Raw genomic sequence first — 23827 nt, forward strand, 5'->3', positions numbered from 1 at the left:
CATAGTTAGTTTTAAATAAATAGGTGCTTGGTTCATTTAAAAAATGTATATTGTGTATTTGCAATTGTTCTTAGCTATTTGACTTAATTTCAATATTTTATTTCGGTCCGTTCATCATCTGTGGAGGAATCGTTCCCAGTGGTGGCGGCGGACCCATCATGGCCATCGGATTGAGGATAGGCGGCGGTCGTATGCCTGTGAGTGCCATCTGGGGATTCATCATGGGTGGCATATACGGCGGCATATTTGGCATTCCTGGACGTGGCGGTGCTCCCATGTTGGGCGGCGGTATGGAAACGCCGGTTGGTTTGTTGCCCGGCGCGGGTCCGGCAAATGGATTATTTGTAATCTTGCCCGCCTTGAATGCAGCTGTAGTGGCATCGATCAGATGCTGTGCCTGCTCCTCCATCCACTTTTGGTAGTAGAACTTGACATTGTCACGATGTTTGCGGCCCGTGCAATGCGTTTTTCGCACCGATGGCGAATCGTGCGTCAAATATGTATCGCAATAGTCACAGTAGTACTTGGGCATGCTGATATGCGGCAATTTCCAGTTTGTTTACGTTTTATATTTTTGAAATAAACATGAAAAACGTTTGATGTCAAAATTAAAATGAAGACGTACAGCAAAATATTATTGACAGACTGACCGTAACAGACAAGCATGAAAATACACAAAATGCCATAAAAATATTCTTACTAAAATACTGAAAATGCAGCATTAATTAGTGTGGTAAAATGCTGAAAAAATTTAACATTATTATCGGTCTATCGATATTGTTTTTAATGTCCGTGCTATCGATAAATAACCGCGCCTTTTGAGTATAACAGTTTAGTGCAGCCGTTAACATTAACAGTTTTTGTTAACAGTTTTTTTTGACCGGCAAACGAACAGGACGTGTGAGCGGACGTCAACGCTGAAGTAGTAGTTGATGTTGTTGTTGTGCGCACCTTTTTGAATGATGTGTCGACTGTGAATGAGCGGCAAACACGCGTAACGGCAATAAAAAAGAAGAAAGAAATAGTGTGCCTGCCTGAGAAACAGAAGAAGCAATAAAATCGTAATTATTACCAAATCGTGTGCGGCGTGTTAAATGCTGCCGTATGAGATGCAAAGCATAAACCAGTTCAGAGTGCATAACTAACTGCCGCCCAAAACGCCGGTGTGTGTATTCGGTTTACATTCAATTAAAAACCCGGCCAAAGTCTCGCATTAAGGCGGCCAACTAGTTTGTGCGTGCATGTGTGTGTGTGCATGCGTGTGTGTGTGTGTAAACAGCTAAAAGCAAAGGAATTTATGTTGCCGCAGCATCGCAGAGCCAAAAACAGAAAACAATAGAGGCAGAGGCAGAGGCAGGGGCAAAGGCAAAGGCAAAGCCGAAGACAACGTTGGAAGGAGCCGCCGCCGTTGCCGCCGAGGATCCAACTCCAGAAGTTGCTTGACCAGTTTCGGCTGTGAGATTTTTGCGTTTTTTTCTCTTTATTGGATTGGATACGCGCCAGTCTGAATGAGGAGCGGGGCGAGCAGCTAGCGATATGCCCTTTGTACAGCGTATTGTGCAGCCGGTGAATGTGGCTCAGGCGACAGCCGCCAGCTTGGGGCATGCCTCCACGCGATTCCAGTGCGTGCCCGGCAAGTGCAAGAACAACAATTGCATCAACAAGCAGTTGCCGGATGAGACGGACGCCGGCACGCCCACATCGCCGAGCCTGACCCGGGCGCTGGTCCATGTCCTGCCCAATGGTGAGTCGGACGCTGAGCCGCGTCCGCCAGCCGCGCTGCCCATGAAAAAGCTTAAGCAGCATGTGGAATTTCTACCCTCGACCACGCCCACAACACCCACACCCACATCGCCCACGCAAGCGCGTGCCTCCCAGTCGTTGCCGAATTCGCGCCACCCCAGCCAGCAGCGCGTGGCGCTGCCCGCACGCAACGCCAGCGCGCCGCAGTCGCCGACGGCTACCAGGATCGTATCCGGCTACGAGTTCGACTCGATCAGCAATATAACGCTGAGCAATGCGCTGCGCCAGCTGGCCAGCCTGGTGCTCATTGCCAGCGACATCTTCGACGAGCTGCAGCGGGACTTGCAGTCGGTCGGCGAGCGGGCGGGCCGTGTCCAGCGCAAAATAACGGCCGTGGAGCGGCGCGTTTGTGCCTACGATCCGAAAATGGTCACAGTTCGTAAGTATTCCAAAAACAATATATTCTTTAAGCTTAAACATAAAGAAGTAAACAACACATGGAAACACACGTACATGAAGGTACAGTAAAAGCTCGCTTGAGGTGATCACCTAATGCTTAAAAGCGATGAACAATTAAGTAACAAAATTTAGGAAAACCGGATCAATCCGGAACTCATCATTTATTTTTGCTGTGAACCGAACCTTAAGACGAACCAGTTTCAAAAATAAGAACTGTTTTAATTAATTTTATTCTTCTGGCAATGCCACATTTATATCTGCACAAATGTGCACATGCTTTTGCATTGTTAACACTATTAATTTATGTTAATGCCGATACACATACAATCACACTTCATATTTATAGTTCGATTACACATACACATAGGCGGGTTTATTGCACGTGCCCAACATCATTTAACATAACATACAAACTATGTTCTGTTAAAAATATATTAAAATTTAGATTATCTTTTCAGTCTAGATAACATTTGGCTTTAAAATCAAATGTATCCGTTACAATACTTGTTTTTAAAAGATTTTCCGTTATAAAACTTGTTTAGGTCAAAAGCGTTCACCCAAGAAAATTAAGAAAAAATATTGGGGTTAAATAAATCGGCCGACCACTTGAGATGTCCGCCCAAAGCAGCTGTACGTTAGTAGAGCTTTCACTGTACATGTGTGTAGACACATACATACATATGTATGCATGCATATTTGAATTGCCATTCATAGCGAGTCGCTGGCAAAGTCAAGTGCGTTTATCAAAAGGCAGCTTATCTAGTGTCATCTCTCGCTGCCTTGCTCCCCCCTCTACTGCTTAGTATGCGTGTCTGCCGAGCTTTTGTTTGTGCTTGCATGTGTGCGCGTGTGTGTGTGTGCTGTGGGTGGCTGGCTTTGCGTCGTGCTGGAATCTTATCTTTGCTGCGTTTTTCTTTCATCTGCTTTGTTGTAAATTAAATTCAATTTGCCCGACGCAAAAGCAGAGCGCGAAATTAACACCTTGTTTACTTTCTGGTTTTGCTGCTGCTTCTTCTTTCTTGCACATTCACTCTGGCAGGCGTGGCGTGTTGTAGGTGGAGCTGTGGCCTTTTCGCACAATTAGCTGCTACTACAATTACAGATAAGCGGCTAAAGTTGCTTTAGCTCATTGTTTTCACGACCTTGTGTTAAATTGTGGCCAACATGTTTGCGCATTTATGTTGCACTCAGCTCTGTCTGTAAGCCTTCAAGATTTGTGGCAGCAACAAGTTGCATTACGTTGCCGCCGCCTGTCGAACTGGGCTCGCTCCACATTCGGTATTGCTTTGGTACAGCATTTTTTGTTTTTAATTTTCTTTTCGTGCCGTTTGCATTTTCAGAATTTTGCTATTCGCTGGAAATTTGCGCTTGTGCAATAAATTTTACGAGAAAAAAATACAAAAATACAACTCAGACGTCAGACTGGCGACGCTGACTGCAGCTTTTTGCACTTTTCATATTCTTTCTGCTGTTTGTGATGCATTACCGCAAAGTTAAGTGTTGCCAGAGTGATCGAATGCGATCGATTTGCAACACCGCACGTTCCATCTCGCTCTCGCCGCTTACTTTTGACAGCTGACAGCTGCTGACTAAAGGCAGCTGCTGCAAGCAAAAGCAGCGCGCGCGCTAATTGCTCAGGTATGAAGCGCACAGAACAAGAGAAGCACGTAATTACAAGCACATAGTACACACACAAACACGCACATATTAAAGTATTGGTAAGTTGGTAATTTTGCAATTGGCATTTGCTGCAACGGCCACATGCAGCTATGCTGACGGCCGCTCTCACCTGTGCGCGCGCTCTCCTCCCTGCCAGTGTTGCTCAGCGCCGCTCATTAATGTGCCCATAATAGAAAATGCCATTACAGCGCGACATCCATCGCCATTGCCATTTGTGGGCAAATGTTAACTAAGCCGCAGTTGCCTCAAAGGGGGCCGTGCAGCCATGCGTGGAGGTAGACAAAGCGTGCGGCAGCAGGGGTGCTTCTTTCTGCTAAAGTCTAGGGAGAGGATGAGAGGCGCGCAACTGTTACCGTTGGCTGAGTTTTTTTTTTGTTTTTTGCTACCTCTATCAATCGGCCATATTGCTCGGCAACATGTAAACAGGCGCTGTGCCTGCCGCATACGTGACTAGACTATGAGTGACTGCTACTGTTGCGGCTGCGGCTGCTGCTGCTGCTGCTGCTGCTGCTGCTGCTGTTTGCACTTTGAGTTGTTACTTGTTGGTGAAGGCAGCTGCACTTTGAACATGACCGCTATCCACTTGGCCAAAGGATGGCCATTTACTTGGAACTTGGCACAATTGATATGTGAAAAATATACATACATACATACAAATGTGTGCGTGGGCAGTTTATAGTTTTGTGTACACATGGCATCTGGCTGTTAAGCTAATTTGCTACGTGTTGCCAATGCCAGTGAAATTTAATCCCATCAAGAACACTTGGCAATGGTTGATAAAGTGCACATGCCTCATCAATCTTATTAAAAACAAAAACCAAGGTTGGTGTAGAACTTTACGTGTTTAAGCATAACAGAGACATGCTAGTTACTGTGCATTTAACATTATAGATAAATGTTATTGAAAGGGTATGCAAGCTGCGACTTGCGAGCTTTTTTATTGCCATCCTCTTTATTTTTTTCGTCTGTCTTCTGTTCCAAAAAGTAATTGCAGGCACAGTGGGAATAAATTACGCGCAGTCTGACCAAAGATATGGCCCGCATCTGAGCAGCGCACAAAACCTGTTCCCACCTGCAACATGTCGCTGCGTGTGTGTGTGTGTTTGTGTGCGACGACACACAGATGCCGCCACAAAACTAAACAAACCAGCCAACGAAAATAAACCTTAAGCGCTCTAAAGAAGAAAAAAAAACGCTGCGTGCTACAGCCAAATAATTTCAACTAACCAACAAAAATGAGATACACACCAAAAAAAAAAAAAAAAGCAAAAGATACAGATACTGTGCGTTATTGTCTGTTGCCATAGTTGTTAGTTTAGTTTTGTTATTTTTTTTTTCTTGGGCTTTAAACATTCGACGCATTATTGTATTTCAAGTGCGCTGATGAGCATTTGATTGTTGCAGCCGGGTTTGCCTTGGGGCTACGGGTGTTGGGGGCAGCAGGCACTTTATTTTTCTGGTTGGAATTCTTTTTACTTTACTTCTTCTTTTTTGTTTACTTTTCCCAAACAACATTTTGTTCTCACTTGAAGCGCAAAACCGAAATGTAAACCAAGCAAAGTCGCGGCCAGCCCAGTCATGTATACAGATACAGATACAGATACAGATACAAATACAGATACGGCCACAAGATACAGATACAGATAGAGATAGAACACTTACATATATATAGATGCGCGCTGTCAGCGCTGTGCATACTATAAACAACAAGTGAGTCTCGGTGAACCGGTGTTGCAACGTGTGGCAATCGCCAGGTTGCATAAGCTGCAATCCAACTTGGAACCTGGGAACCCAACCAGGTCTGCTATGCCATATTTGCTTTTGTGGTAGATAACATTCTTCTTCCTCTGCGTTGTTTGCTTAACTTGGGCAGCAAGTGTAGCTGAAAAGTGCGCGAACGTCGTCGCAGTTAAGGCCACAAGTTCAACGGCTAAGAAACTTGTTGCGTGCCACCAAGAACAGCAACTGGAATCTGCAGATTGATTGCCGATCGTCGTCGTCGTCGTCTGCGTCTGCATCTGCGGTTGCTGCATTTTTGCACGTTTGCCAGCTTCAGCCTCAGCGTGCCCCATAGCCAATACATGGCCACAGCTCGTAAAGTCGCTGCCGGAGTTTTAGTTTGATGCATTTCTATGCAACCGCAGCAGCAACAACAACAATAACAACAACAAACAACGCACCTTTCAGTCATTGAACTTTAAGCTATGCGTTACCCCGCCCGACATCAGACTTGAACGTCGTCAATACTCGAGACTGCAGCGGGCTTCATTCACAGACGACGTTTGCCCCGAAACCGAAGATCGTTTCATTTCGTTTCGTTTCGTTTGGTTTTGAAGTGCGGCGCTTTTTCGATCCGTTCGGCTCATAAAGAACTTTAAATTGATGTGCCACAGCGAACTCAACGTTAATTTCTATTTGTTGTGTTGCCTGGCTAGCCGAACACAACGACAGAAAGAAGAGTTACGTTCGGATTGCCGAACATGGAATACTCTGTATTAAAAACAAAAACCATATTGTTTGCGATTTCTTCGCACGGGACTTATATGATATAGTTAATCCTGTTCATTGGATTAAAATCAAAATAAAGCTCGTTATTGATCAAATATATCCCAAACCGTGACCCAATTCGAGGCACAAATTAGAAGTACCCTCCGCTAGAGTATACAAACCGTGGCACATAAATAGCTTTTGTTGTTGCTTTCGTTTGTTTGCCTGCAGCGGATGTGATTTGGTGCCGGTGCTGCAATAAACAGTCCAAAGTTAAGAGCTAAACGAAAAGCGTTGCGGTTTCAAGTTCAGCAACAGCCTTATAAACAGCTTGTTAGAATCAAAACACCCGCATTTTACCTATGGGAGCTGTAAGAGTCTCAGCCAAATTGACTTTCTGAGCCATAAACTGTTGTCTCTATGCAGCACGACGACTTTCTAATCTAGCTGTTCTCTCTCTCTCTCTGTGTGTGTGTGTCTCTATTTACATGAGAATGTTGCCCCATGGCAGACACACATACACAAGCGTCTGCTTGCACCTTTCCTGGCTGCAATCTCTTGGCCTCCATGTATAAGCATATCAGTTGAGATTTAATGGCATTTAAATTTAATTTATAAAAGCCAAACATGTTTCTAAATATGCCCATTAAACTGGCTGTTGCAAGTCGTGTGGCATGCGGCATGCGGCATATGGCATATGGCATGTGGTGTGGGCACACATAGACAACAGGATATTGTAGGCGTTAGAACAAAGGCGCAACCCGAATGGGCAATGCCCAGAACTCTGTCTGGGCCCTGGCTGCGTTCCATAGCGAAAACGCAAAATTGTGCGTTGGTATTTTCCAGTTTCTGTTTTTATTTTATTTTTTAGAGGCAGGAATGTGCTGGCATGCGATTTCAGTTTATAGATTCGTTCCAGAAACCTGTACAGCATCCCACAGGTAAACAGCGCGGCACTAATCAAGCGCAGACGGCGACGCACAACGACAACGAGTAGAAGAAGAAGAGGAGGAGGTTCCCAAACCCTGCAGCAACGTGTTGTGGCATTACTTGCATTACTCGAGCATTGGAATTTCTCGTTGCCCATTTGGCTGTTGTGCGGCTTGTGGCTGGGACCTCAACTTGTTTCTCAGAAACTCGGGCCGGAGTGCTTTTTGGAAAAGCTGCGAGCTGCCGATTCTCAGACCTTGAATTCAATTACGCACAACAACATTACATAAGTGTGTGCGTGTGTTGTGTGTAACTGAAATGGCTGTGAAAGGAACCCATTTGTCCTGCGCCTGTTTATGACGTTGTCTGCCTGTCTGCCTGCCTGGCTGGCAGTCTGTCTAAATGCTGCACTGTCTGTGTTGATTTCCGGACGACTGATTGCAGCAGTGGCAGCAACATCGCGACAGCGACAGCAACAGCAATTTATGTTTCATTTTTCACTCTCATTCATCAGGCCGCAACACGCAGCCAAAGATGAGCTTAGCGTTCGCTACCTGGCCCAAAAGCAGTCCGAGCTAACCGCAAAAGGTTGCAGCCAAAAAACTTGGTTACGGTGTTGCAACAACCCTTTTTTTTTGTGTTGCTGGTATTGTTGCTTGTGCAACGCATTCATAACACAAAACGCTCCCTAACTGCTGCAGGACGAGTTGAGGACGCGCCAGTGCGAAAATTGTTTTGTTTGTGGCACAAAAACAAGTTATGTATATGACGTGCCACAAGGGGCGGTGCGCCAGCTGATGCCTTGATCTTATCAAACATGCACAGACACAGACACAAGCTCACGCAATATGCAAATTAATCAGGCTTTGGGTGTGTTCGGGCTGCATTTGTTAAAGGGAATTAACGTGGCGTTGATTTAACAATTCAGCCCATGGCAGCTGCTAGATCAGATCATATTAATAGATCGTTGGGTACATTGTATTTTGCTTGCCAACTCAAGTATCTCAAGATCGTAGCTACTGAAGTGCGTAACTAGCTAACCTATTACTTAATTGTTATAACTGTTTTAACTGATATCTTATCAGAGACACCTGCTCTATTATCAGATACGTTGCGCCATGACAACATTCAAGGTGTTAGAATTGTGAAACGATATCTATGAGAACGCAAAACTGTAAATCATATGGTAGTCTATATAATATACTATATAGGTAAATTAATTAACTATCAAAATAGCCCCTATTGTTTTCAAAGAGCTTTTTTTTTGCCTGTTGAAATACTGTCCTTCAAATAATATCTAAACCATTTTTATTAAATACAACACATATTTTGTTTAGAAAAAATTACATTATATTGCAATACGCATTTCTATAAAAAATTAATTTATTTCATTATTAATTTTGTTAATTTATTATAAATCGAGGGAAGGCATTCAGTTTTATGTTATATTATCATGTACCATGCCCATAATACGCATATCTATCAAATTTTTGTAATCCTATAAATATATTTTATTTACACAAGCTAGTTGTTGTTGTCATAATATGTCAGTTTTAAGCCCAGAGGCAATAAAAAACTGACGTAATTACTGCGCGTAATATGCTTGTGCGATAACATTAATTGTTAACATTTCATAAATTGCTGAGGATAAATCTTTTAAAATTGCATTTAGATTAAATTCCCCAACTAATTGTATAAAATCTTCAACGAAATAATTTCTCCTGTCCTATGTACAGTCTTCTACATAAGTATAAGTATAAATATTAGTTAATATATTAATTTTATTTAATCAAGGCACATAAGTAACTCTTACAATGGGTTTTTTTTTAGTATTCTTATGCTTTTTATCATAATATCTTATATCTTAATAATATGGCATTATTTTTGTTGCTTGTAGGGGTTGCCAGCAGAACCCAGCTGTCTTGAGTCCTGAGCTCCTAACACACCTCTACATACATATATAGTTTATTTTCTCTTTACTAATTTTCTACAGCCTCTTGCTTTCTCCTTCCTTTCTACCTCTCTCTCTCTCTCTCTCGTTCGCTGTCTCGCATCCTCCTTAGGAGCAATCGCGTGCACGAATTTGTGCTTTGTTTTCAACATTTAACACTTTCCACCATTTACTAACACTTTTAAGTGTTGTCAAATGCGCAAAGCAACAACGCAGACAACTGGCAATCAGCTGCAGTCGCAATTCATTAGAAACAAAAGACAAAAGTTGTTGTTGTAGCTGTTGTTGCTGCTGCTGCTCTGATTGCCGCATGTAAAACTACTGACATTTTTCATCAGTTCGCCGGCTGATTTTCTCTTCTGTTTTCTGTTGTTGCTCTTGTAAGCGAGAGAGGGAGAGAGACAGGCAGCGGGGCAGAGATAGAGGCAGCTTGACTGACATCATTTCCGATGTTTATCTTTTCATGTTAACAACCAGCAAGAGCATCCCGACGACTGACATGTATCGCAGACTAGACACGAGATACAAATACGTGCAACTGACAAACACATACAAAAATCCTTTGCAACAACAAGAACGACAACAACTGGGTGCCTGTATGTTGTGAAGGCTCCTTGCTATATTTTCACTTTTTGTTTGCCGCTGGGCAATTGGGTTAAGTTCAATGTAATCGCTATAGATTGTCAATGTCTGCCAAATGTAGGACGGGTAGGCGGAAGGGGTGGGGGGGGGAAGGAAAGGGTGTGCAGTGACTTGTTGCATGCAGCTTTCACTTGATTTGCATACGACAGGCACTCGAAAATCATTTGAAAACTTGAAATTCGAGAATCTCTTAAGAAAAATGCTGTTCCGCTGTCTCCACTCCCGTCCCTTCAGACACTTGCGCAAGACCAAAAGCCGCTTAAGCAGCAACTGCTGACTTTGTAATGGCCAATTAAGCAGCGTCATTCATTCATTCAGTCTGTCAGTCAGTTAGTCAATGCGTCAGCCTCTGGGCGAGTTAAGCAGGAAACACGTGAAACACTCGGCGACAGAGCGCCCACTTTCAACTTTCAAAAAAAAAAAAGCAGACAACTTGCCAAGTCATGCGCCAGGGCTGGGCTGGAGTGGGAGGTTATGCAGCTAAGCTTCAAAAATTAAAGCTGCAGGTGAGGTGGGTGTGTGTGCGTGTATGTATGTACGTACGTGGGCGTGCTCAGCCATGTGGCACATGTGCGTAACTTTTGGTAGCATGCGGCAGTTTGGAGTCATATCATTAACGCTAAATGCACACTGCAAACTATTGTAATTAGATTCGTCTGTGCTGAGAAATCCTTTTTGGTCGTGTCCAGGCAGCTGGGCACAAGGGGCGCATGCGTGCCACTTAGGGGCGTTGCATGTGTGTGTGTGTAAGTGTGTGTAATTAAGGGTGGTAGCCACACATAATGCCTTTAAGTGCGTTTAAGTAAGCCTTAATGCGCTTAGGTCCAAAATCCAGATAAAGATACATCTGCAGAGTTGCGGATACATACTACAATTTGAGCGGCTGCCTAAGTTTAGATTCCACTTAATGTGGCATGCCACAATGTGATGCTCGCATAAAAATTGCCAACTGATTGAAATCTGAGGCCACCAAAGATGCCGACGCTCAGATAATATATGGGCAGACATTGCCAGAGTCTATGGCATTGTATCTTATAGATGCACAGATACAACTGCAAAGCGTTCGAAAAAGCTCTGGAGTCGAGTTGAAATCGTGTTGGCCCGGCTCTTTGCCTTGACTTGTCTGGCTGGCTGGATGGCTGGCACTCAGGCAGGCAGGCAGCACGAAATGCAATTACAATAGGGCAAATCGAAATGCCAGCAGACTACGAGCAGGGGTATGGGGTGGAGGGGAGCGGTAATGCGGACGAGAAATACATTTAGTTGAAAATAGCTGCAGTTGCAGTGACGTTTGCTTAAGACCTGGCCAAAAGCAGCTCGGCTGACTGTCTTGATTACTATGCGGCCAAGCGGAAGAGACGTAAATTATGTTATAAACCGGACGGATATAACGACCAGCGTCAACATTCCTGTGCAGACGAGGCTGCTCTTGCCAGCTGTGAGCTACTTTATCTGTCAGATACGCTTTAGCCAAAAGTAACCTTTGGCTTGCCTAATGTTTGTTTACAGTTGGCTCTTGTCGATGATGTTGCATGCGCCCAATCTATAACGATACATCAATTGGGTCAGATCGTCTCTTTTGTTTGCACCAGACGCACGTCAATGAGCCGTGAACTGACGCCCCGTGCTGATGCGGATCCGGATGCGGATGCGGATCTGAATGCGGAAGCTGGCTGCATGCAATTCAATTGCTCGCCCATTGATTTTGCACTGGGTCAGTCTGTTGCCAGTTTGGCGGGCAAAACAGCTGCCCCTGTTGGTTGTTCGGTTCGCTGGTTTTTTTTAGGGTTCCTTTTTCTCTGGAGGGTTGCAAACCATTTGACAGGCACTCAAAATGTCATCAAATGGTTTGCTGATTGCGCGTAGCTCTCACAAAAGTCTAATAAAAATATCTATAGTGTAATTAAGTGCAATCGAAAAGGTCGACCAGTTCGACTAGCAAATACCCTGTAGCCAAAAGGAAATTGGGTAAAATTGAAAGTCAGATTGGTTTTCAATTGTAGAATGTTTGTTAATAAATAAAATTGTTGTTACTAAACTTCGTAAAATTGTGTGCCAGTTTTGGACTAAATATATGATAGACGATACATATTAGAAAAATGCGTGTTAATATTTTAAAAAAAATCAACAAAAACTATAAACTTTTCTAGACTGTTAGACAGATAATAGTATAATAGAAAACCTTTTAATGATACTTAGTAATAATGTTTATATGAATACATTGCAGGTGATAATTATTATAATCTATTGATAAAACCATTTCGAAATGAAAAATGTGCAAATCTCTAACTTAGTTCGTGTCATACCAAAAATCTCATTATATCATGTGTAGTTTATGGAAAATGAGCAGCTGTTTTGATATTTTGTCAAGGGAAAAATCTCAATTCTGACATTTTATAAGGCTTACAAACTCTTGTTTAAAAAAACATACTACCTATTATAGTATGCTTCTCTTATTTAACCACCCCTAAAAGTAAACAATATCCTTTCGCACAAAAGTAAAGGGTATATACATGAAATGCAGCCGATGCCAACTTTATGTTTAGGTTCCACTTCTGCTATAGAGATTTTTCAAGTGCTTCTTTTTGTGTTTCGCTTTTTTGTTTGAAACATTGAAAAGTGTTTAGAGTTTTTACCATTTGTATATGTATTTATTTTTTCATATTTATGCGTGCGCGCTTCCGGTGCGTTGTGGCGCTTAAAACTGTCACAACCGGAAGTGGAACCTGGCATTTTAATGCCGCTTTCGAAATACGCACAATGGCACTGCTAACGAGCAGTTTAGCCCACTTTTGGGCCGAGTCAAAGGCGTGGCAGCGCGTGCATTGCATTAATGAAATGCTTAGTGCAACAATGGCTAAAAAGGGCCGAGTGGGAGGGGATAACTGTTTAAGTGGTCGTTACGCGACAAATTTGTCGCAATTGCCAGGCAAATGTACGCAGAGATCAGCAAAAGGTTCCAATTTAATGAGCGTTGACCCAGTTCCAGCAGGCGTTGATGCTACCCATAAATATTGTACACATCTGTGAGCTCTTTATTATTTATTTATACTTTTCGCAGACGTTCAACTGTTTGCATTGTTTTGCAATTGCCGAGCGGCAGGGTTCAATAAACTGGCAGCTCGACAAAAAAGCAAACAAAATGAAAACAAACAGAATTTCCCAAAGGGCCACAGCTGTTGCTGCGCTTCAGCGGCAATCTCAGCGCCTTGTCTCCCCACAGCTCCTCTGGTCTGCATGCCGCTCCGTTCCGCATGCTCAACATATAAATTCCAAAGCGCTCAAAACATGTCAAGTCCAATGAAACGGCCTAACATAAACCCTACACCCAACCAACAGCCCCCGCCCAGCTACACTGTGCAGCATTTGAAAGTGTAAATGAATTTGTTCTTAATTATTATGATGCGTCGCCGTTTGCCACAGCTTGTTGCCAGTTGTCTGTCCACTGGCTTTCTGTCCTTCTGTCGTTCGTCTGTTTGGCAATTTGGTTGGACTTGCCCCAAAAGTTTCGGAGTCATTGATTTACAGTCTGCAGCATGCGAACGGGGCAAATGGGTTGCTGTCTTCTCGCCGCATTCCAAATCTCTGGACGCGCCATGTAGCATGATGTGTGTGCGCTTTTTATGTAGCGGCAAAAATTTCTTTTAAGTGTGCATGCGCTCGCTGGCCAAAAGGGCATGCCAAGTCATCAACTCTTTTTGTGGGCAATTTAAACTTAATTTACAGAATTTAGTTATGTACGTTTAAAGATTTTCTATATGTTCGCCTTTTTAATAGGGTATTGCCTAGTCGAGATTTCACATAGTTGTACTGCATGTGTTTCTTGATAGACAAAAAAGATAGAAATAAAATACTGCTGGAAAAGTGGTTTTCCTGTGTTGTTTGGTGGTGGGAAAATGTTTTCTTTTGATGCCTACAGATGCGCCTTGGAGGAAGTGAATGTGAACTTATTCAAGTTAAATTAATGGATTTGTTAATGAAACAAATTACCTAACTAATCTTAGGCGCTACTTTTAGAAGCTTTCTCTATTTTATTTCTTGGGTAAACTCGCTTGGAAATTTATGTGAACTCTAATGGTTTTGGTTACTAATTCTTATTTTTTATTACTTTTATGTCCAATCTTAATTTATTGTTACTTTTATCTTGAGTTTTTTCCTTTACTTTTTTTTATTGAGTTTTCTTCATTTCGAACAGATTTATGCAGCAGAAAATTGATTTGGTATTCGGGATGCCTTCGAGCGAAAGACATTAAAAAGCATTTCAAGTGGTCAGCATCTGGAGCAGGTCCCAGCTCCAGGTCCTTATCAGTGCTGTGTCCAGTGCCGAACACTTGATCCTGAGAGCTCGTTAATTTTTGAAGCATTTCGCTGATATGACAAGTGCTACAAATGTTTTTATGGACATGTGTTGCTTAATTTATGTTTCAATACCAATTTAATAACCGACCCTCTGCGCAGTCCATGCCATGAGCACATAAAAATGTCATTATATCAAATGAAAATGCAATGCAACAAATAATTAATTGTCTCTGGCTGCAAGCTGGGTTGCTCTAATAGAAACATCTTGCTCACTTTTATAGATACCCTGCGATAAATGGCTGTATTAAAGTTGTGTATATGTGTATTAGGCAAGGCAAGAAATATAACTTGTAACTACCTAGTAATACTTTGTTATTCGTATATTCATTCCGAGCTCTGAGAATAAAAGATCTAAGAGCTGGGTTCATAAAAACAAATACTAAATGTTAAATACCTTTAATAACAGTCAGCACAAAGTTTAATAAATGCAACAAATTGCTGCGTGCCACTTGGTACAGGGTATATTCTAGTCGAGCACACTCGAGTAGAGCATCCAGCCGGTTTCATGATTGTTAAACAAATGAAATTAATAAGCTCGAGTTGCACACTCTCTAGTTCTCTTGGGCCCTACCATGCTGGTAGTTCGCAGTGCGGAGTTTCATTAATCAGCGTCTTACAGGGTATCAATAAATCAAAATTAGTTTGCTTGTTGACTGAACGAATTCTTGGAAGCCCACAGCAAATGTCTTTTTGCCCGGCTATGAACTATTTTAGTGTATTTCATTACCATCCATTAAAAGAAAAAACAGATTTGTGCACATTGCGATTGTTGACATTAGCCGAGTGACCTTTGATAAGCTCGATAAGCACAATTTTGTAGGTGTGTGTGTGTGCGTGTGTGTGGTCTTATCTGCATGCAGAACTCGTGCAACAGGTGATAAAACTAAATGTCTACATAATGAGCCAACCTATTAGCCAACTAGACAAACTACTAACTGGTTTTTCTGGGTGTTCAATTTTATGTGCATTTTTTGGGCTCGGCCACGTTTTTTATGACCGAAACTTTCCAAATTAAGCATTTAATGCTCGTCCAAATGTAGCCATCAACAGATTATCGGTTTTCATTTGGATTTTCATAATTTATGCCACGCCATTTAATATTTTAAAACACATTATTGTAACATCTCAAGTTCCCAATGAATAAATTTTAAGAAGATTTTTCGTGGTGAGTTTGTTTTTTTTATTTTTATCAGTTTTATTTATTTGTTTGTTTGCTCTGTTGCATTGGGCAAAGAAATGTCAAATGTCTTGCCAAGTGTTGACAGCAGAGTATATGAAAATATATAGATTGTTGAAAAACAAGACAACGATTTCTCTAGGGTCAGAGTTACGACGTAAAGATACCCTGTTAAGTGTTTCTAGTTATATACGTAGGAACATTGGAACATCTCTTCTTTTTTATTCGAAAACCCACCCAAATCCATCTCAGATACCAGACACCTAATCCCATTCCCGCTCCCCTCTATTATCTCAACTTCCGCATCTGTAATCTAACCTATCTTATTTCTAATTTCAACTTCTCCCTTCTTTTCTTTAGCAAAAAATAATTCTATTATTTATTTATTATATTATTCTAGAACACTTTTTCTTTATAATCCCCTTATTATATAATTACAATTATATAATATAATCCCCTTATTATCTTCAACAGATATCTTATGAGATCTCGTATTGATACACTAAAATTCTAAAATGTATCCTATAAATGTGTATTTCTTACAATTTCTCTCGTTTTGGGCTGTTTGCTGTGCCACCCTTTGGGCACATTAGCTACAGGGTATTTTAAAAACTCTGAAAATTCATGATTAAAGCCGCAAATTGGAGAGACAAATATTTGTGCTTGACACAGCGCAAATGTTTACAATTTGATGTATTTACAATTTCATTAATTTTCCCACTGATGTTTACAATACCATTGGCTGTTTTTGTCAGATACATTAACGAGTTGCTGCCCGACGAGAGTTTGTCGCATAATGTGACATAATTATATTTGACTTAGCCGAGAAGCAATGTGAGTTGTCGGATGGTAGAGGAGGGGGGAGGGGATGGGGGCGTCGGCCTGCCTTGTCTGGCAATTTCTGCAACTTCAGAGCTCAAGGATCTGCACACTTCTCAGCTGCAGCTGCAGCTGCAGACACATGAATTGCTTGGCAGTTAAGTTTGTTGAGATTAGCGCTAAATGCAAGCAGCCTACTGCTCAAACACCCCCCCTCAGCCGTGCCGCTGCTGAGTTGACAGACAGACACCTTAAATTGCACATTCTCTAGCACCTCTTACCATTTTCCATTTGCAACTCTCAGACACAGAGACTGTGGGGCTCTCTTGATTATCTGCGCCTCGTCTGCATTTAATGGCCAACGATAAGCGACAGACGATATAAGATTGGAGGACAATGTCTGCTTTGGAGTGCCTGACAGTCTGTGCTAAAATTACACCACTGCTCGACTCTCTCCCGCACGCCTGCATTAAATCTCAGCGCCACATTCTTGACAAATTTCTTACTTTTTTGCATTATTTCTTAAGGTTTTTGGGAAAGTTGACACAGTTTGAACCCACATAGGCTCAGGCCAAAACCGTGAGCGGGCCGGCCTTTCACTTGGGGGACACTGGTCGTGTGCAGCCGGACAGACAGACAGACAGACGGACAGAGGGACGGTCGGACGGTCTGGCAGCTACTGCACCTTGCTGCATGCAACTCGTGGGTAATCGTCGCCTGTGGATCAGTTTTGAGTATTTGGTTTTTCAATCAGCTAAAGGATGCGCAGTTTTTTAAAATTTGCTGATACCCTTATAGCGGGTATTATAATATTGTCATGAAGTGTGTAACGCATATAAAAACGTATTTATATGATTGCGCCTTATACAAGAGCAAAGTTTTATCATTTTTGGACCCACTACATTATATTATATATTATATCTAACATATTTGTTTAAAATATAGATCTTGGGTAAAACACTTTTAGTTTTTCAAGATATTTTGACCAAAATCAACAATTACGAGCATCACAAATCTCTTAACATGCCTGCAAAGCAATCGATCGGAAGAAAGGGTATTTGATCTATGTCATGTCGTATTCTGATTTTCTTTCCTGTTTTTATTTATTTTATCGCACTCCTGGCCAACTTTCTATATACCAATTGGCATTGGTTACATTTGATAGTCGCTGGGCTTTAATTAACCGCAGTAGCAGCTGCCGCCAGCTACTGCAACCGAATCGCTTGCGGTTGCTAGACGCTCGACGAACTGCAATTGCAATTGTCAACCGATAGTCTGCAGGCCATTCGATATAGGGGCTAAAAAACCACAAGTTCAAAAGTTCAACAGCAAAAACAAAAGCAAAGCTAAGCTAAAATCACAAAAAAAGAAAACTTTCTAAATTTGTACATCAACATAAATAACGAAAACATTTGCCACTGACAATTGCAATGTTGCCCAGGGGAGCCATACAGTAAGCCCCCACAAACGAACCACCTTCCCCCCGTGCTCTCACTCCCTTAGACAGTCAGCTGGTCTATAAATAAAGTAGCGCCAACAAATTTTTTTCTATACCCTGTAGCTCATAAAATAACTGAAAAGCTTGGCAAATTCATGTGACGAAAGAGAACCGTTTCAGGTTTTTTATTTTTTTTATATAACAGCATTTAATCTGATCTCGAAAGATATGGAAACTATATATTAACTATAAAAACAAAAGTCATACGAGAAACTAATCTATAGAGTATCTCATGGTCAAGCATTGATGTTTCTATTATTCTTGTTTTTGTTTGCACGACGGCTCTTGAATTTAATTATGGGGCATCTATGTGCCACATTGTGGAAAGCAAATTCATTTGTTTAAGCAATTAACTGCTTATCGAGAGGCAAACAAACTCTCATCCGTAATTTCAATTTGTATCTGTGAATCTGTGGATGTGTGTATCCCGGTCCATCCCATCTAATGAGCTGTAAATGCGCACAAGTCTTCATTGCGTTGCATTCAGCAGTTGCATGCAAATATTTGTGCAGCAAACTGCATACAAAGATTGTCGTGTGGACTTGGGACTGGGTTGGGTCGGGTCGGTTCCTTCGTCTGTAATTCAATCGCCGTCTGCAGGGCTTCGCTGTGACGTCTTTTGCTTGGCTGCCGTCGCAGTTGCCTTTCGATACAGGAAACCATAAAAATCCTGTAGCATTAAGTGTGAAGCAGCGGCAGCATATGAGAAATGAATGATGAGTGCGATGTGCGATGTGCCTTGAGTTTCATTCACAGGAATGCCAGTTCCCAGTTCGACAGAGATAGCTGCTAAGGGCAAGGACATGTCTTTAACACACACACACACACACACACACACACGTTCACACATTCTCATAAGGGCACGCTTGGTACTTGTTTATCCTTAGACGTACTTCCTTGCCTGGTTCCTGTTCGCTGTTCCCGTGCCCTATGCCTGCCTGCCTGCCTGCCTGTTACTGCTGCTGTTTGTACCTGCCTGGGAATATATTTTTTCTGCTTTTGTTTTTAGGGGAATTCTTGCCTGGCTTTGTTCTCGTGTTTTTTTTTTCGCTACCCTCTACTTTGCTCTTGAACTTACCCACCTTTGTTTGTCTCTCACACTTTCCTCTCACTCTCTCCCTCTCTCTCTCTCTCTCTCTCTCTCTCTCTCTCTCTCTCTCTCTAACTCGTTCTTTATGTTTTGGCCAAGTGTTGCCAAATGTTTGCAGCATTTCCTGCTGTCTACTTTAAGGCGCTGGCGCAAGAAGGCTTCTTATACCCTTTAATTAAATAAGTTTGAGGGTATATACCCTAATTTTAGAAGAATAGTTATAAGAATAGAGCCCCTAATTTTGGGTACTGATCTACTATATTCATTATTGTTGAGTCTATTTTTAGTATAACTTAATGTAATTAGATACTTATGCTAATATGTAAATCATATTATATACCCATAAGGTTTGAACAAATGTCATATAGATGCTCTAACTTTCAAAATTTCCGTATTTCAATCTAGTTAAAGTAATTTAAAAACTTGAACCTTTATATTAAGGCACTAACAATTTTAGTTTTATATCTTTTCCATTTCATGCATACCCTATAATTGATTGAATCTTTTGAAACGTACCTCTCTTAAGCTTTCATGTATAGTATTCTTTTAAACAATTAGTTTAATTTAATTATAAATATTTGATATACTTCTAAGTTATTCTTTCAATACAGTAGGAAACGGTTACGATCATTTCTTGAATAGGGTATTTTTGTGGCGACTGTCAATTGCAACACACTGCCTACTTCTTTTATTTAACTTAACACGTGTCAAAAAACTTTGAAAAAACCGTCGCGACAAAAAAAAAAGAGGAAAACAAAGTTTTACAAACAGAAAAACATTTAGGTGCTGAGTACTGAGTGAATTTAATACCCTTTCGGAGCTGTAGTCGGGCATTGCATTCGAAGAAGTTCCAGACTTGATGGCACTCGTATGGGAAACGCTTAAAGAGCCCCTGTGCTGCGACCCTCACTGCCTGCCCCCTGCTCATTTTACTGAGTCCTGCATTTGTGCCCCACGCCCCTGTTGAAACTTGGCACTTGGTATTGTTGCCAGCTGTTGTTGTTGTTTTTTCGCGCTGCTGCTGCTGCTGCTGCAGGAATAAAAGTTAATGTAAAATGCATTACGCGGCTGCTTGAACCTAGTTGTGACCCAGCCTCGAAATGTGACACGCCTTGCTAGCAGCAGGCAGGAGGCAGCAGGCGACAGTAGCTGCAACATCATCTAGAGCCGGATTTGCACACGTAAGTGGCAGCAGCTCGCATAAATGTAAATATATAATGCTAATGCATTTTCAATGGTGCCTGACTTTGTAATTGAATAGGGGCTTAGGCCTAGGCCAATTTGATTAGGTTGGCTTATTGTCTAAATTACGTCTACTTAATGCTGCAGCAGTCTCAGACTGCTGCCAATTAGCATACTTGGGTCTTCCGTCAAAACTTTTGGCTAAACTAATAAACTTGCGGCTGCTGCCAGGAAGCTGTTAAAACACAAGCATTTTGGCCACAGTCTTTTACCGCTTTATGCGCAGTCATAATGGGCTCAGAAGAAAATTGTTCAACACTTCAGCTGTTAACAATTAAGGTTGCGAGATAATTACCTAAACTTAAAATAATTTTGGCTGAAAAACAAGTTAACAATGGGAAACTTTGGGCAATGTTTGGATGAGCAGTATGTGGTGTTTATAAGACAAGCTCAAGGAGATTCTCACGACTTTTACAACACTGAAGTCGAGTTAAATTAAATGCAAGAAAAGCATGAACAGCCAGCTTTCTTATACACTGCTCAAAAAGTCATATAAAGTATGTTGATTATGTGTAATAATATTTTTTAAGTCACAATTTAAATGTCATAGCCCACAGTTTTCTGTTATGCTCTGTAAATAGAGTATATTGGAGTCGTATTTATACAGCATGAACATTCTTTCAATCCAACTTCCAGAACTTTTTAAGATCATGAGCTAGTCCCTAGTTGGAAGTTCCTTAAAAGAAACTTTTAATATATGTTAATTGCTTCATTAAAAAATACAAAAAATGATGGATATTAGACTGTTAATGATATATGTAACTGATATATTATAGAATAGCTACTTAAGCATACTTATAAGTAATAAAGCCATCAAGTCACGCATTTGTTGTACACCCGAAGGTTGGCTGAAAAGGCTTACGCGCTCAAATCCCATTTCGTTTAGGAAGGCATGTCTTATGTGTCTATCCGTATCTGCCTTATGTGCTTTTATAAGAAAATAAGTTTGCGTCATGTTCCCAAGCTCTCTAGAGCTAGGTAGGCAGACCGTCAGTCGGGGCCTCTACATAGTTCAAGGCTGACGCAGTTGACTCCTCCTATCCCCTCCAGCGAACCTCTTCGTGTAATTTCTAAGTCTTTCAGCGCTCAGCTTGTAATGTGACTACGTAGATAACAGATACAGATACAGATACAGGGCTAGGGCTTGGGCTATAGATACATTTTCTTAAAATTGCTGCGTGGCTGCGACGACATATGGCTGGCACAGCGGGATAGTTCGCTGCTCTCACAAGTCTCGAGCCGCTCGAGCCACGTCTCTGAACAAGTCTTCCACGAAATGCTGAAACTCGTTTTGGGTCTCAGCATTTTTGTCGAGTGTACTTCAATTGAACTACTCAATGCTAACTCAATTGCTCTGAGGCCTAGGGCCAACTGCTGCTGCTGCCCATTACCATAGCACACACTTACAGTCAATTGAATCACACACACACACATACCCAGTCGCACATACACCTACACACATAGTTGCCTTGTGGTTTTGTTGTTCTGACGTTGAGCGGCTTCATACAAATTTGTGGAGCTCATTGGCCGGCATCTAGACCTAAGCCGGATATCGCGCCCATAATTCACACACAGCCTGCTTTCACTTCCTTTAAACCCCCCACTCCCCACACGCACACACACACACACATACACTCGCACAGCTTCCCTTTGCCCCTGTCTGTGCTGTTGTTTTTCAAGTTCAAATCAAACATTTGCCATAATCTTCAAGTGTCAGCTGCATCATTTTATTTTTTTGTTGTTTTTTATGAAAAAGGCAAATTCAAATACATATGCTTAAAATAAAGCAAACAAACACACACAGATACACACGCACACTCCCACACACTCACAAAGGTGCAAAGTAAATGAGCTGTTAGGAATTGAGAGCAATGCGCCCCAAAATAAAAAAAACACGAGACACGAACGTTCATCTTCGTGACGCCGAAGAAGAAATACCCTTATAGACATATAGCTTTTATGCAAAAGCTATATTTCCGACCGAATTATTCCTCTAGAAGCTATATAATATAGATGCTCGATCTGGCCGACTGCCTGTAACAAAAAGACGTACTTTATAAAGCAGAAGACGTCTTCTTAGCGCTGCACGCTTCGTGACAAAATTAAAATACCTTCTACAAGGGTATTAAAAGAAAGAAAAGCAAAGTCTGAAAATATCGCAGAGCATTGCATTGAGCTACTAAAGTGGTTCTAGGTCGAAGGGAGGGAGCCGAAAAACGTGAAAAACTGTCGAGAAAATTTTTGGGCATTTCGTTTAAATTTAGACACACAGAAAAACCCAATAAAATTGTTAGCTGCATTTATTTATAAACCCCGTAGCAAACACTTCCGCAGAGGGTGCCACGAGTTTTCGGCTGGTGGTTCCACGTTCTAGGCTGGAGGATGTTGCCCCTAATGATATCAGTTGCGCTGATCGTACGGCTCTCGGCGCACACACTCGCCCGTAGTAGAGCTGCTGCTGGAATGTTAAGTGAAGTTTATCCCGCGGGTACTCGCTGAAAAACGCATGTCACTTAAATTTATTGGCCGCAACTACAACAACAACAACAACAGCAGCAGTCTGACAGACAGACAGGCAGACAGACAGCTGCCGCCGCCTTTGGCATTTGCAGTGTGAAATGCATTTTTCATTCAATTTCCAGACGCTGGATTTTATGTTCGTCCCGGGACTGTAAAATCGATTGATATAGACGGGAACAACAGACTCATGATTGAAATTGGACAGAAAACCGAACCGAACCGCATAGCGTGGGTGCGTGCAGCAGCAAGGGATCTCGGTCGGGGGTTGGGGTCTGCAAAAGACACTCAAATGTTTACCAGCAAATTTAACTGCCGGGCTTTTAATTAGTTTACATGGCCGTTAAGTCATGATATCGCCATAATCGACCTCAACGGAAGTCGGAGACTTGTGATCAACCTAAAGCCCGGCTCGAGCTTGATTAATTAGAGCAAAAGAATATATCGCTAATTGCTGTCACGACTAGCGACAGAGGTCAATTAATTTAAATAAAAAGGCAAATTGTCAGCTCATAAATTGATGCACACTCAAAAAAAAAATAAAAGAAGAACTTAATTAATTGTGTGGGAGGTCGGCATTGCCAATTGCCTAGCAAGTAGTTCCAATTGTGGAGGGTAAGAAACAGAAAATGAAAGTTAAGAGTATCTGTATTCTGTACTTCTGACTTTTACTGGAAAATCGAAATGTTAAAAGTTATAACAGACCTAAATGTTATTTTCATGTTATCTTCTAAATGCTATAATCCGGATTGGTTCATTCAGAAATGAAAAATTACAATAATTTAGACTTGACAAGTTCTATAGTTGTCTGAACAATATTTAGTTTTTCATTTGGAGTACCAATTTGACATAATTTCTCATCTTTAGAATGCTTTGACTTATTTTCTTGTTCCCAATTTTTGTATAATACAAAAATCTTGACCCATTATTCAAATGATAATCTGGAAAAATGTTTTGAATACACTCTTAGGCTTAGGCTTTTTGCCTGCCGTGCGTTATCTGGCATCATCACAAGTAGTTATAAACGGCAGATGCCTAGCCAGGGTCTGAGCATAAAGTTAACCCCTTGTTAACCCCTCAAAAACTCTCTCAGATATCATAAGCCGCAGTAACATCGACCTTTTTATGTTTTTATGGGGCAGCAAATCACGTGACTTGCCCATTTTTGGGCGATGCGGAGAGTGCGTGGGTGTGCCCTGAGCCATTGATACGACGACTGCGATGTGAGAGATT

At 41.7% G+C, this 23827-nt stretch overlaps 2 protein-coding genes across 3 annotated transcripts in view; one reads left to right on the top strand and one right to left on the bottom strand.

The window, feature by feature from the left end:
* Positions 1 to 31: 31 nt before the first annotated feature.
* snRNP-U1-C (small ribonucleoprotein particle U1 subunit C) lies at positions 32 to 644 on the bottom strand. The gene has a single exon (XM_064695067.1). The coding sequence runs from the start codon at positions 530 to 532 to the stop codon at positions 98 to 100; it is 435 nt and encodes a 144-aa protein (XP_064551137.1). The 5' UTR covers positions 533 to 644; the 3' UTR covers positions 32 to 97.
* A 227-nt stretch (positions 645 to 871) lies between these two features.
* gukh (GUK-holder) overlaps positions 872 to 23827 on the top strand; it is a 43825-nt gene continuing 20869 nt past the window's right edge. The window contains exon 1 of one of the 2 annotated variants that reach the window (XM_064695054.1): positions 872 to 2182. In XM_064695054.1, the coding sequence (XP_064551124.1) occupies positions 1537 to 2182 (646 nt within the window). In that variant the 5' untranslated portion in view covers positions 872 to 1536. The remainder of the gene's footprint in view (positions 2183 to 23827) is intronic. The other variant, XM_064695055.1, reaches the window with a different exon arrangement.

Source organism: Drosophila montana, unplaced genomic scaffold (assembly GCF_035044405.1).
Source record: "Drosophila montana isolate Dmon_TW-CO22-7 unplaced genomic scaffold, ASM3504440v1 contig_3733_1, whole genome shotgun sequence".
Lineage (NCBI taxonomy): Eukaryota > Metazoa > Arthropoda > Insecta > Diptera > Drosophilidae > Drosophila > Drosophila montana.

Bases quoted from the DNA above. Each gene is read 5' to 3' on its own strand.
- snRNP-U1-C (XM_064695067.1), bottom strand. From the start codon at position 532: ATGCCCAAGTACTACTGTGACTATTGCGATACATATTTGACGCACGAT.